General features: G+C 42.7%; 1 protein-coding gene across 11 annotated transcripts in view; it reads left to right on the top strand.

Moving 5' to 3' along the window:
* cast (calpastatin) overlaps positions 1–15,005 on the top strand; it is a 136,977-nt gene that overhangs the window by 101,882 nt on the left and 20,090 nt on the right. For all 11 annotated transcript variants that reach the window (XM_052019816.1, XM_052019815.1, XM_052019806.1 and 8 more), the window contains 8 exons: positions 168–218; positions 1,858–1,980; positions 5,471–5,527; positions 7,570–7,659; positions 10,403–10,498; positions 11,327–11,377; positions 12,193–12,318; positions 14,734–14,790. In XM_052019816.1, coding sequence (XP_051875776.1) covers positions 168–218; positions 1,858–1,980; positions 5,471–5,527; positions 7,570–7,659; positions 10,403–10,498; positions 11,327–11,377; positions 12,193–12,318; positions 14,734–14,790 — 651 coding nt within the window. The remainder of the gene's footprint in view (positions 1–167; positions 219–1,857; positions 1,981–5,470; positions 5,528–7,569; positions 7,660–10,402; positions 10,499–11,326; positions 11,378–12,192; positions 12,319–14,733; positions 14,791–15,005) is intronic.

The raw sequence follows: 15,005 nt of genomic DNA, 5'->3' as shown, positions 1-15,005 counted from the left end.
TATATCTTTGATTAATCCTGCTTTTATAGTGGGTCACAGTACCGTTGTGCTTCAATGCATGCTGACTTGCTTTGTCATATTTGCTGCTGCTTTATCATCTGACTTCAATTCTAAATAATTCTGACACACCCAAAAAGTATCTGATTCTGTTGGTTTATTTGCAACAGGATAAAGGCAACTTGGCCCCTTCCTTCACTGGTCCAGGAGCAAAACCAAAGGTAATAAAAAAAGTTAAAACTCTTATTTATTTTTCTTAAAGGATCGTTTTCACCTGAAGCTCTTTGGGATCTGGTCCTTGCAACATTTGCACGTCTGACACCAAAACTTCCAAAACAGGCTCTCTGCTTGTTAAGCCAAAGGCAGAGGTAGATGTAGAGTAAAAATGCTTACTCCCAGCCACCCTCCCTTCATCCTAGCCACCTACTGTTTGAGTTTGGACCAGCAGTTGTACTCCAGTTATTGCTCCGGACTTCTTCCCAAAAACACAAATGGTTGGCATTTCTTTCATCCTCTACAAGTGTTAAGCAGGAGGACAAGGGCATTGTAGAAGTATCTGGCACAGTTGTACTGACAAGTTGAGAAAAATAAATTTTCCTCTATGAAAACCCCATGCCTTCTATAATGGAGCAGGCACAGTAGTGTAGTGGTTAGCATGACGCTATCATAGTGCCAGTGACCCAGGTTCAATTCCGGGTGCTGTCTGTAAGGAGTTTGTACATTCTCCCCGTGACTGCATGGGTTTCCTCTGGGTTCTCCGGTTTCCTCTCATATTCCAAAGCCATACAGGTTAGGAATTGTGGGCATGCTCTACTAGTGCCGGACTTGTGGGCTGCCCCCAGAACATTCCACGCAAAGATGCATTTCACTGTGTGTTTCGATGTACATGTGACTAATAAAGCTATCTTATCTTACCAGCAAAAATCTTTGAAATACAAACAGAAAATGCTGGCAATAATCAGCAGATCAGGCATCATCTGTTGTGAGAGGAATAGCATTAAAGATTCAGGTCAATGATGCAGATGAATTGCCTTATGAAATGAGTATTGAGCATTTCCTGTTTTTAATTACAGCTTTGCAGCATTTGCACTATTTTGTTTGTGGAAAATTTCTTCGTGTTGCTTTAAGTATCAAAAAGAAAAAAATTGAAAATACTAAGACTTAATAATTATAAACTAATTCCAATTTTTGTAATTAAATGGAGTGCATTACCATCTAGAGAAAACTATATCTCATTATATAAACTTGTTTGGCTTATTCGACCTACTGGAGGTCCTCCCAGGGTTCCGAATGCCCGACTTATGGACACCCCATACATACGAATGAGCATTTAAGACAATGATGCCTCCTCTCCCCACCCTCCCTGCCCTGGCTGCAAGATCAGGGACTGGGCCTAGTCGAACAGAACTGGGAACACCGAGCAGACTAACTCTCTCACTCAGTGAGGCCAGGTGGCAGCTGCTCTTCCCACGCCTGCTTGCTCTTCCATCATTGCTGTTTCTGTGATCCTCTCCCACGAACAGTTCGGGTTACAAACATTTGTTAGTGTTGGAACCCTGTTGTAACCTGGGGACCTCCTGTAAACGGATTGAACGTTGATCCTCTCTATGACTTTAAAATGTCAGAAGCAGAAACGTAGGACTTTGAGTGAATGTCCACTCTTTCCTTGCATGAAGTGGGATTGCCTGAGGTCACTTCCCTATCATTTCCATGACTTGTGAGAACCTGAAAAAGGAGAAATTGTGGTTAATGGTAAATTCTATAAGTTAAGATTTTTAAAAAATGCAGAAAAGAGACCTTTGATTGTGTGTTTTGAACTGTATTTCAGCTGGTTTGACAACATTGATTCTATTGTTACAGGTGATGACAGAAAGTGATGTCCTGGAGTCTCTGTCAGCAGACTTTGTCCAGAGCTCTGCTGCTCCAATTTCCAAATGTTCAGCTACAACATCACAGTCTGCAGCATCTCCCTCCATGCAGGAGGTATGACTCTTATTTTACATAACATCTTGCTATGACAGAGCTGGGAGCGAGTGCCTCTGTTGGGAGTCTGTTGTCAAGTTTACAGTATAATTAACACAGCCTGGCCATTGGACCTGACTGAGTGTAATAGCCTCAATGGTGGGGCTCTTTGCCATGTGAAGATGCTAATATTAGTTTCTTTTAGCCCAACACACACGATATGCTGGAGGAACTCAGCAGGTCAGGCGGCATTTGTGGAGGGAAATAAGCAGTCGACGTTTCGGGCCGAGACCCTTCATCAGGACTGGAAAGAAAGAAAGAGGGCAAAAGCCAGAATAAAAGGGATGGGGGAGAGGAGCACAAACTGGCAGGTGATATGTGAGTCCAGGTAGGGGAGGGGGGAAGTGGGAATGAGGTGAGAAGCTGGGAGGTGATAGATGGAAGAGGCAAGCGGTTGAAAAAGGTGGCATCTGATAGGAGAGGACAGTAGACCAAGGAATAAAGGAGGTGGGGAACCAGACTGAGGAAGGTGTGGGTGAGGGGCAGGTCCTGAGGGCAGGGGAGGGGAAAGAGAAGGGGTAAAAGGGGCCAGAGGAATAAGGGAAAACTGAAGGGGGGGGGGGAGAAAAAAGAAGAAAAATAAACAAAAAAAAAAGAACAACAGCTCATGAGGAACAACACCTTGGAATTCCATCTTGGTAGTCTCCAACCTGACTCTATCAACAATTTCTCTAACTTCGGTCACCACTCACCCTGTTTTTTTTTGTTTGTTTTTCTCCCCCCCTCGGTTTTTCCTTATCCCCTCTGGCCCTTTTACCCCCTTCTCTTTCCCCTCCCCCGCCCTCACGACTTGCCCCTCGCTCACACCTTCCTCCCTCCAGCTCCCCACCTCCCTCCCGTTATTCCATGGTCCACTGTCCTCTCCTATCAGATTCCATTTTATTCAACCCTTTGCCTCTTCCACCTCTCACCTCCCAGCTTCTCTCCTCATTCCCACTTCCCCCTTTCCCCACCCACCTACCTTTCCCCCTCACCTGGATTCACCTATCACCCGCCAGTTCATGCTCCTCCCCCTCCCTTCCCCCCATCCCTCTTCTGCCCTCTTTCGTTCCAGTCCTGATGAAAGGTCTTGGCCCGAAATGTTGACTGTTCATTTCCCTCCACGGATGCTGTCTGACCCACTGAGTTCCTCCAGAGTTTTGTGTGTGTTGCTCCAGACTTCCAGCATCTGCAGTCTCTCTTGTGTCTTAGTTTCTTTTATACTGCCAGTAGATTCCACCAACTTTTACCGATGCACCATAGAAAGCATCCTATCTGGATGTATCATGGCTTGGTACGGCAACTGCTCTGCCCAGGACTGCAAGAAGCTGCGGAGAGTTGTGGACACAGCCCAGCGTATCACGGACACCAGCCTCCCCTCCTTGGACTCTGTCTTTACCTCTCGTTATTTGGGTGTAGCAGCCAGCATAATCAAAGTCCCCACCCACCCGTGTCATTCTCTCTTCTCTCCCCTTCCATCGGGTAGAAGATGCAGGAGCCTGAGGGCACGTACCACCAGACTTAAGGACAGCTTCTACCCCACTGTGATAAGACTATTGAATGGTTCCCTTATACAATGAGATGGACTATGACCTCACGATCTACCTTGTTGTGACTTTGCACCTTATTGCACTGCACTTTCTCTGTAGCTGTGACACTTTACTTTGTACTGTTACTGTTTTTACCTGTACTGCATCAATGCACTTTGTACTAACTCAATGTAACTGCACTGTGTAATGAATTGACCTGTACGATCGGTTTGTAAGACAAGTTTTTCACTGTACCTCGGTACAAGTGACAATAATAAACCAATACCAATACCAATACCAGTAGATTTGGAGGATCTTGGAGAGATGTCGTTGGTGCCTTAAGGTGCTTGCTGAGGGTAATCCGCAACTTAGAATGTACAGGGGGACAGAGATCACTGCTGCCTGGTACAGCGTCAGCTTTTTGACATGTTTGAGGTCATGGTCTTCAAACACAATCTTCCTTAGATGCCCAAAGACTGTGCTGGCATAATGAAGATGCTGGATTTTATCTTCAATGGCTCTCTTTGCCTTTGCTGGGAGATGACTCCCCAGATAAGGCGAGTTGCCCATGTTCTGCAAAGTCTTATTGTTGAGGGGCAGTGCTGTGCGGCAGGGGCATCTTGGTACAGGACCTTTTGTCTTGCAAATGTTTTCTCTGAAATGCTTCAGTAACTGAATCAATAACATCTTGGTCTCCAAAAATATCCATTTACAATGTCATCTACCTACTGCAACTCAACTACAGAGTTTGTGTGACCTCGGTCCAGGAGTGGAGATGACACAGATTGAATAGTTTCCAGTTGTCCTGTAGATTAGCTCTACTCCACTGGGCAGCTTGTTGGAGGTGAGGTCCAACACTGCTGTGAGGAACTTTGAGAACACACCCTTGCTTGGCACCAGTCTGCACTGAGTTTGGGTACATTGAGGACCCGATGGTGAAGACCATCGTGTAACAGGTGTAGGATGGAGACGAATTTCTGCAGGCAGCCAAATTGTGGAAAGGTGCTGCACAGTCCCGTCCAATGATAGCCTTTTGTTGACCTCCCAATATTTGAATCAACGTTGATGCTCCCTGGAGTTGTCACATGCCATGGATCATATCTATTGTAGCTGTCGATGTTGGTGGAGAATCCCTGGCTATCTCCAGCGCATCCACCAGCTCATTTCAGACTTCCAGAGGTCAGGAACCCACTTTTGGTTCAATGTAGGAGTCCAGATATCCTGCTCCACTGCTAGACTCACCACCACATCCAGGTGTAGAGCTCAGACGTATTGAACTGAGGGACCAGGAGTATATGTGTTTCTTCACACAGCACCTGCCCACCCCCACGTCCAACCCCCAACTCCACCACGGCAGAATAACTCCAGGCATGGCTTGTGTAAGTAGTGCAGCCATATTGATTTGAAAGGGGTCACTATCTGTAGATGAAAAGATAAGCAAGGTAATTGTTTAGTTTACTTAATCATAATATGTTTTATTAAATTCTATCACTTAAATATTTTAATTTGTTTGAATAATAATATTTTAATTATTTAAGACCATTTCGACTGTTTACAAAAGTCTCATTGTCGGAGACATTGGAAAAAATTTGAAAAGGCCATTGATAGCAGGAGTGTCTGAGAGCAAGGGCTCAGTATTCTTTACCTTGTGACCTTCCTGCCACCGTTGACCACTCTGGTGAGCAGGATGAGCCCAAGAGCTTGAGTACAGCTGCAGAAGGTAACTGCAGCCAGGGGAATTTTCCAGAAGGGAAAACTTGGAGTGAAGCTGATTTTAACAAAATTCTTAACTATTCTGCTTCTGTGGAATCTCTAATTTGCTTTGCATCTACAATTGATGATATAACAATATAAAATATGGCAGAAATGCTACAGGAGCTCTGTTTTAGTTGAATATGAACAAATGAAACAGCTATAGTCACTGTAATTTCCATTTTCCTCAGGCACCACTAAAAGCCTCCACAGCTGCCTCAGTGTCTGCAAGTCAAACTAGTGATAAGGTAAGTGATGTGTCAGAGAAAGCAAGTGAACTGCAGTGATCCTCTTCAGAACAGAAACATGTCCGTGGGTCATAGAACATGGGACAGTACAGCACAGAACATGCCCTTCGGCCCACAGTGTTGTGCCGACATAGCTAATGACTCTTCCCTACAGAATGCCCATATCCCTCTATTTTCCTCTCATTTATGTGCCCATCCAAGCTCCTCTTAAAAGCCCCCAATGAATTTGCCTCCACCACCCTATCAGGCAACAAATTCCAGGCATCCACCACTCTCTCAGTAAAAAATGTACCCCTCAGGTCTGTTCTGAACCTACCCCCTCTCACCTTAAATGCATGGCCTCTGGTGTTGGCTTACTCAATAATGGGAAAAAGATATTGCTTGTCCACCCTATCTGTGCCCCTCGTAATTTTATACTCTTCCAACAGATCACCCCTCAGCCTCTGCTGTTCCAGAGAAAAGAGCCCAAGTTTGTCCAGCCTCTCCTGATAGCACATGCCCTCTAATCCAGGCAGCATCCTAGTAAACCTCCTCTGCACCCTCTCTAAAGCCTCGACATCCTTCCTATAGTGAGGTGACCAGAATTGCACGCAATACTCTAAATGCGGCCTAACCAGAGTTCTATAGAGATGCATCATAACTTCTTGACTCCTATGCTCAATACCTCATGGGTTCATTTATAGAGAAATAATGAAAACTTAAACCAACTCCACTATTGAGTATAGTTTCTGTAAAATAAAAACACTTTACATTTTGGACCTGGTCATCTCTCATACAAACCAATCAAAACTCGAGGGAACTGCTAAGTGCAAAAAAATCAAAATAAGACCTTGCAGATGATGAAAATCTAAAATAAAATGCTGAAAATGCTCAGCAGGTCAGGCTGCATCTGTGGGAAGAGAAACAGAGTTAACATTTCAGGTCTTCCATCTGAGGCATCTGCTGGTTCACGTAGTTGTAATCCCTTCCCACAGTTTGCCTCCTTCTCCACATTTCCCACCCTGACTCTATGTATTCCCAGCCAATACGTCTGCCATTCTGAATGGTTTCACAATAGCATGTGATGGATGGCAATTTGTTGTCATGGGCAAAATGTTATATCTCCGTAAGGTCAATTTATTCTATTCATCTCTCACTTTCAGATCTGAATGCCTTTGTAAACAATTTTTGCAGTACCCTCTGTGGAGTTGTGCCCATTTCTCTGGATTTCACTCAATTGATGAGGCAGGACCTTTCTCCTTGAAGCCTAAGTAGATTCATCTCACTCAATGCTTCTGCTGTTTTCCAAAATAATGTCAAAGGAATTTTGCCAGCTTCCTGTGCACTGCAGCAACCTGATCAAATTCTCCATAAAATCAGCAACAAGAATAACAGGACAGATTGAAGGGTCTGTGCTATGGAGTGCAATAAAGTGCTTTCATTTTAGGCTGGTTGTGGAACAAAGAGTAGCAAGGCTCAAAATGTGGCTTAGATTTTCCTTTGCAGCAGTAATCCCAGGAGAATAGTAACAGAAAATTGATTGCTTATCCAAGATTTTGCTTTTGATGCTGCAGATTTTTTCACGCTTAAAGCAACTTGTATGTCTTTGACAAGATTTCTCTTGGAACAAATGAGTCCATTCTGAAGGGAGGACAAATATTGTGGTTACAGGCCTTGTGGCTGGGACAGATATGAAAAGGGATCAATTTTAAATAAAAGATTATAATTGATGCACTTGCCAAGTGAAGTCAATTAGCCTTTAATGGATTGCATTCAACTTGTAGTTCCCCATGCTGTTAGTGCTCTTGACACTATATTCCTGATCCTCATCATTACTAAGGCATGAAATTAAAAAAAATGCACTTGCTGAATTATTAGCTTTTTATTTTGTCAAGTTGTGGAATATCTATTGTGTAAAATTTCACAAAAGCAATTTTTGATTCATCTGTTTATAACATATCAAATTACGGAAATTAAATGCGCCATTTTCCCATTTTGCTGCTGTCGGAATCTTTTCAGCTGATGTTTGTCAAGAATTAAAAGAACGTATTTTATTTTCAAAGGATAAAGATGCATTCGACCTACTTGCAGAAACCCTTCCATCCGAGGCACCTGACAATTCGGCTCCCAAATATACAGGCCCTGAAGTAAAGGTACAAATGAAATTTGTTTGGAACTTACAGCCTTTGAGTAAATGCCAGATCACTGCATTGTATGTTTTTCTTAAAGAAGCAAATATACATTTGCAAACATGATACAAGGCTTTTGGAACAGCAGAGTTCCTGCAAGTGGCCAAGGAGAGAGGAGTTAATTGAATCCAAATGCTCTTGAGGAACTAATGCTGACAAACCCTTTTATACATATGTTTCAGTGTTCATCTCCAGTTCTTTGAATGCCACTAGGCTCTTTTAGCACATTCCCTAATACTCTCTGGAACTGTAGACCCTTCCCCGGGGTGCTGTCAGACTCACTTAAACTCTTGCTGTGCAGCAAATGGTAGTTGTGTTTGCCTACACTTCAGGAGTAATTCTGCTCCATGGATGTATGAATTCTGGAGAGTGGGTTTTCGTGGCATTGTTGTGGACGAACTTAAATCAGCTGTCAGCTTTTATTCAGCATGCGTTCAATGAGGCTCTTGATTTGCGGTTTTGTGTCTATACCGCAATGACAGAGTTGCTGGAATGATGGTGGGTGATTGATCAGCAGTGCTAGCAATCTGTGTTGGGCAAGTGTGGGCATATTTTGTGAATAATCTTGATATTCTTAATGTGTATAAACCTATCCAGCTGATAAACGTGAATGAAACTTGAAGGTCCTTGTAGCGTGCCTTTAGTGAACTACATAATGCACAGACTAAACATCAGCCTTGGTAATCTTTTTTGCAGCAACAATTGGTTTTGCCTGGGGAATTCTTTTTAGATAATGAACTCACTGGCACAAACTGGGCATTTTTGAGTCTACAATGCTGAAGGAAAGGAGAACCTCTGGCACTTGGAGGACACTGACACTGAGAGAAAATGAAGGATTAAGCTTTTTACAATATTTATATGAACTGGCGCTGTGCTCGGTTAAATCATTGATTGCCTCATCCCATTGTTATTGCCCTGACTAAATACAGCTTCTGTAGCTGCAGTAGTTATGACACTATGCATTCAGAGCTTTGGCAGTGGGGTTATGGATAGATGAGTTTCCCACATGTCCTGTAACTTTTAACTGCAATATACCTCTTGAATTTTCTCCAGGATTCCAGCCTGATTAACCAGCTGGCTATCAGGTAACAGAGAAGGTTGCCACAGAATGGCTGACAGTGGTTCTGTTTGGAAATGGAAGGGATCATGGAGGGGTAGTGATGGAGGGCAGCAAGGGGCAGTACTTGAAAGGTTAGAGCCTCTGGGTGGGAGAGAGATTGTTAGGGCAGGCGCAGTAGTGTAGCGGTTAGCGTAATGCTATTACAGTGCCAGCGACCCAGGTTCAATTCTGGCCACTGTCTGTAAAGAGTTTGTACGTTCTCCCTGTGTCTGCATGGGTTTCCTCTGGGTGCTCCGGTTTCCTCCCACATTCCAAAGACGTACAGGTTAGGAAGTTGTGGGCATGCTATGTTGGCGCCAGAAGCGTGGCGATACCTGTGGGCTGCCCCCAGAACACTACGCAAAGGATGCATTTCACTGTGTGTTTCGATGTACATGTGACTAATAAATCTTATCTTAAATGGAGACAATGGTCAGATGGATCTGATTACTCAAGGCATGGGATGGAGATGAGGATCGCAAGAGGCTGCAGAGGATTGTAGACTCAGCTAGCTCTATTGTGGGCACAACGTTCCCCACCATCAAAGACATCTTCAAGAGGCGGTGCCTCAGGAAGGTGGCATCCATCGCAAAGGATCCTCACCATCCAGGACCTGCCCTCTTCTCATTGCTACCATTGGGGAGGAGGTGCAGGAGCCTGAAGACCCACATTCAATGATTCGGAAACAGCTTCCTCCCCTCTGCCATCAAATTTCTGAATGGTCTATGAACCCATGAATACTATCTCTTTATTCCTTTTTGCACTATTTATTTATTTTTGTCAGTTATAGTCATTTTATGTTTTGCACTGCACTGCTGCTGCAAAACAACAAATTTCACGTCATTTAAATCAGTGATAATAATTCTGATTCTGAATAGTCTGGTCAATGTGACAGAATAGCAGCCATTTTGGGTTTACACACAAGCTTGCTGTGCCTTGTGGAAACAACTGTGCTGCACCCAGTCCGCTGTCCGACTGGTAACCAGAGCCAGAGAAAACCAGCTGACTTGACCAAAAACAAATGCTTTTTTAAAAAATGAAAGCATCCTTAGAAAGGATTTACTGATCCCATCTCCTGAACGTGGATTGGCCAGCTAAACCAAGCCCCATCCTGACTCGGTTAAAATAGGAAGTGGGCTATTTTGAGGTCAACTGGAAGTGTTTTGTGATTTGAAGTACTGAATTTTTCATTCCCAGCCAATTTGCATCTATTTTTGAGGATTTGTAGGCTTTGTCTCTATCTAATACACAATTCTGGATCATCCAAATTTGGATTACAAAGTAGCAAACTCCAAACCACTGACTTCTTGGTCTAACAGCAAATGATCTGCTGGACAAATTTAGCGGGTTGATCAGCATCTGTGGGGTGGAAGGAATTATCAATGTTTTGGGTTGAAACCCTGCATCAGGACTTCCTGGTCTGTTCACCCTATCTCTGCCGATGGCTAATGATTCTAACAGCCAGCTTTCTCAGGCCTTTGAACATATTCCTGACGGATAACATGATTCATCTCACTTTTAAACATTTTATTGAAACATAGTGTATAGCTATTGAACCTTTTATATTTGTTTCTTTATGTTAATTAATTTTATTTTTCATAATTTTAGGAATCGGATGCAACAAAGAAGTTAATTGAACGGGTGGGAGAACGAGATGACACGTTACCACCTGATTATAGATTTGGGAAACAGGCTGATCCGAAGGTTTGGTCTAAAATTAACTTAGAAGGAAGGCAGTCTGAGCCACAACTCTGTTTGCATACTTCATAGTATGTCTGTATATGGAATAGCTAGAAACATCTATATAAAAACTTGTTTTCTTTAAAAAAAACTGTAGTTATGTTGAACTAATATAAATAACTTTATCATAATGACTTCGGCAGAATCACAAAATACACATTGCTGAGTAATTTACATTGAATCAGTCCATGCCAAGACCCTCCGTAGTTTAATCCTGCTACATAATAGATGATTTTTTTTTAAATCACTGTTCTTGATATGGGCATCAGGGGCAAGGCCAGCATTTATTGTCCATGCTTAGTTGCTCTTGAGAAGCTGCTGGTAAGCCACTTTCTCAAACCACTGAGTGCTTTCGGTGAACACTTCTTCAGTTCAGCTGGTTGATCAAATGGGGTTCACGTGATGTAAAAGTGTTGTTAGTTGCTAAAGTGTTTAGCCATATTGATCTTGCAAATATACCAAATGATTTCAATTCCAAATAATTGGCACTGCAAGTAGGGCTCCAATCCTGATTTCTGGTGTTTAGGTGGTTGTGCATTCTCTCTGTGACTGTGTGGGTTTCTCCTACATTCAAAAGATGTGGGTTAGAAGGTTAATTGGTCACTGTAAGCATTGCCCCTAGTGTGTTGGTGCCTGATTAGAATCTGGGGGAATTGATGGGATCGTGGAGGGAATAAAATGGAGTTAGTGCAATATTAGTGTAATGGGTGCTTGCTGTTTGGTGTTGTTTCTGTGACAATAATTTCTAATTCTGATATCAATAAGAAGATTCACATTTGTTCTTTACGATAGGACAAAGGTAAACCAGCATCTTCCTTTACTTCTCCAGGAGCTAAACCAAAGGTGAGAGAGACTAAACGTTAAGTTATGTTTTCTTCATGAAGGGGCTTTTGGATCCCTTTAATAAAACTCACTGCAATTCTATCAATGATAGTCATGCGCACATTGCATTAAAGTGATGGAAGCTTGCTGAGGGATACCAGTTTATTTAGTTCCATTGTAGGATCAGAAGTGCTTCTTCACTTTTGCCCAGTGTGATCACCTCAAGGATTCTAGTCGCTTTGGCAAAAGACAAAAATCGTGATTTTGTGGACCTTCCTTGGTCATAAAATAAAACATGAAAGGATTTGGAATGTGAAGGAAGATTTGAGCTGCAAAAACTCACTCTGATTGTTTCTCCCAAACCAGTGTGTATTGGATAGGACTGTTTTCGCAGGGCTTATCTCTTCACCCTGATCAGACACTTCTGATTGCACTTGCTGGACTCCCTTCACTCTCGAACAGGGTCACCTAGACCTCTCCAACTGCGGCCCATCAACAAAACAGAATTTGAAAGCCTTAAATACTTAATAAAATTTTTAATGTATTTTATATTTCAGAAGTTGGTAATTTTAATAGTTAAACTCAATTCAATGTCATGAAAATAGCAATGAATTTTTCCCTTTCCTATTGATAAAACTCGAGATCAAAATCTACCCTTTCCATTGGGTATGGAGCATGTGAGCAAGGGAAGGAAACATTGTGTAGTCACATCCAATTACAACTAGTGAAGTTGTTTCTTAACGTTTGCTGCAACGTTAGAAGTTAGAGCCTTTGTATTTGCATTCTTGAATTGTTTTTACAGTGGTTTGACTACATTAACCGTATTGTTCTCACAGACTATGGCAGAAGAAGACGTCCTGGATTCTCTGTCTGCTGACTTTGTCCAAAGTTCTGCTGCTCCAATTTCAAAGTGCTCAGCTACAGTTTCTCACGCTGCAGCACCGCCCTCAAAGCAGAAGCAGGTATGAATCCAATCTTAATGCGTTGCAGAAAATGGGGCAATGTCTGGGAATAATTAGAACTACCTCATGCTTCTGGTTTTACAGTTTGACCGTCCACATATAACCACATGACAATAATAGCAAATTTTCATCAGGGGACAAGAAGGAAAAGGGGAAGATTCTACATTTCCACCACCATTTATTCACTGATAAATACGCAACATTTCATTTTGTAGAACATAGATAATATATTTTGTGTGGCCTTGCACACGTAAATCCTGTCACAAGTGGATCAGAACAAGCCCCACCCACAAAAAGGCAAAAAAAAAAGAAACGACAGCTCATAATTGTCAATAATTTTGAATATTTCTTATATCACTAAAGAACAAATAAAAATAGGTAAATAAATTTAACTTATAAAAATGTAAACGTCTCAATGGTTCCTCTCCATTCAAATGAATAGATCTGTTGTTTGCATAGCTTTTTCACTGACATTCTCCAGCGTAATGTTGCTGCTTGCATTCTACAGCTGCACTACGAAAGCCCATTATCAGTGTTCAGTCATGAACATGATGGCAAACAGCATCCAACAAATGTGGGATTGCTGGCAGTTCTAGACAAACATGATAGCCTTTGTGCTTTATTTATGGAGGGATATACTTCCACCAGAGACAGTTCAGAGAATGCTCATTTGGTTGGTTTGTGGGGTAAAGGTTTTCGCATGGAGGAAGGTTGAATATGTTGGGGTTATATTCGTTGGAGTTTAGAAGGTGAGAGGTAATATTATTAAAACATAAAAGATTCTGAGGGGGCTTGACAAGTTGGATGCTCAGAGGGTGCTTGCCCTCCTGGGGGAACCTTTGGCAAGGGTGGCACAGATTTAGAACATGCGATTGCTCATTCAAGATAGATGAGGAAGAATTTCTTCTCTGATGGTTGTGAATCTTTGGATTTCTCTGTCCCAGAGAGTTATGGAGACTGAAATTATTTAATGCATTCAAGGCAGAGTTGAACAGATTTTTTTGTCAATTGGGAACTGACAAGAAAGTGGAGTAGAGGCTAAGATCAGATCGTCCATGATTGTCCTGAATAGTGAAGCAGCCTTGAGGGCCAGTTGGCTCAATCTTACTCTTATTTTCTTATGTTCTTAAGTTAACATAAAAAGTGCTTTTGGTTGGTCACAATAAAGTTGTGAGCATTACCACTTTCCTGAGATTCAGGAGATGATAGACAAAACTAGAGCCTCCAGAAAACCTGGAGCTTTTCATGAAATGTAAGGGTTACAGTTTGCTGAACATAAAACAACTTTCTCAGGGCCATTGCCATGAAGTCAGGGAAGTGGGACATCAGTTACCATTGTCCCTGGTGTAACAGCAGCCTGCAAGTGCCAGGGTCCTCTCCATGTGCAATGCACCTCTCTGAACCAGCCTCTCACCCCTTGTGTTGTTGCTATCTTCACTGGTTCTGTGTGCTGCCTGGAGCCATGGTGTGGTCTGTTCTTCGTGCTCCAACTCTTCTCCCTTCAGAGGTTGTGGGGGTCTTAGGCTCTTTGCTAAGAGGCTCCCCTGATAAAGATACAGAAGAGAGCATACTTCTGGCGAATGCATGCAGCTGTTTGTGTATGTGGCCCTCAACCATGCAAGTATCTGCCTATGTGATGACATGCATTTCATGTGGAAGAGATGAATGGAAAAGTAATAGAATGCAGTTGCATCCCAAGGATCTTCAGAAGTCCTCTTACAGTACTAGGGATACAAACTTGAGATGCCCCAAAACTCATCAGGGGCTCCAGCCTGGTTAGCTTCCAGAGGCAGAACAAGTCAGGTTCATTTCCAAGTGAGGTCACTGCTCCAGTGATCCAGGGGTGTCTCTTCAAGAGGATGCTTCTGTGGCCTCCTCTATCTTGCTTCCCTTCCTTGTGGCCCCAGACGGTCTTCTGACCCAGAGGACTTTTATCTCCTCCATAAAATTCCAGAGATCACAATCTGAGAAATGGGAGTCCTGCTGCCACCTCTCCACTTCCTCTGTATCTGCATGTGAACAGTGGATTGGGCAGGACACAGCTCCTGTAGCCGTGCTGTGGTTTACTGTGGACTGCCCTTTAAGGACTCTGGACCTGACAAAGTGCTAGGAGGTGTGCAGAATACATTGTGGGAAGACTCAGTGCTTCACGTGAATGGAAGCATTGACCAATAACAATTCTCCTCTGTTTTTACTTGGGAATTGTGATTTAAAACATCCCTGCTGCACTGAGGTAAATTGGTGTGCGTGAACGTCGTGGCACTGGATTAGTCCAAATCAGGCCTCTGCTGAATTTCACAGCAAGACTGTGAGATTCTTTCTCCTTCCTTCCTCCTGCCAGCAACCAATCAGATTGATAGAGATTGGACAATTGAAAATGAAACATCACTAGAAATTGCTCTTTCTTTTATCCAGGAACCTCAGAAAGCTTCAACAGTTGCTTCTGTATCTGCAAGTCAAAGTGGTCTTAACGTAAGTGATGATGCAAGGGCAAAATATGAAAGATGAGGATTTCTGTGACAGCAGAGATGGGTCAGTGCGTTATGGTTTAATTTTTAGAGAAAAGGTAGAAACCAAAACTGGCATTTTGAATCTGTGAAAGGAGATTTTGTTTTTTCAGGATTACATATCCACGGGCTCATGTACACAATATACAACTTGAGGATCCTGTTTTACATTAAATTTTA

This window comes from Pristis pectinata, chromosome 7, assembly GCF_009764475.1.
Source record: "Pristis pectinata isolate sPriPec2 chromosome 7, sPriPec2.1.pri, whole genome shotgun sequence".
Lineage (NCBI taxonomy): Eukaryota > Metazoa > Chordata > Chondrichthyes > Rhinopristiformes > Pristidae > Pristis > Pristis pectinata.
Note: the sequence above shows the minus strand (reverse complement) of the source record. Positions and strands in the feature narration are given on the sequence as shown.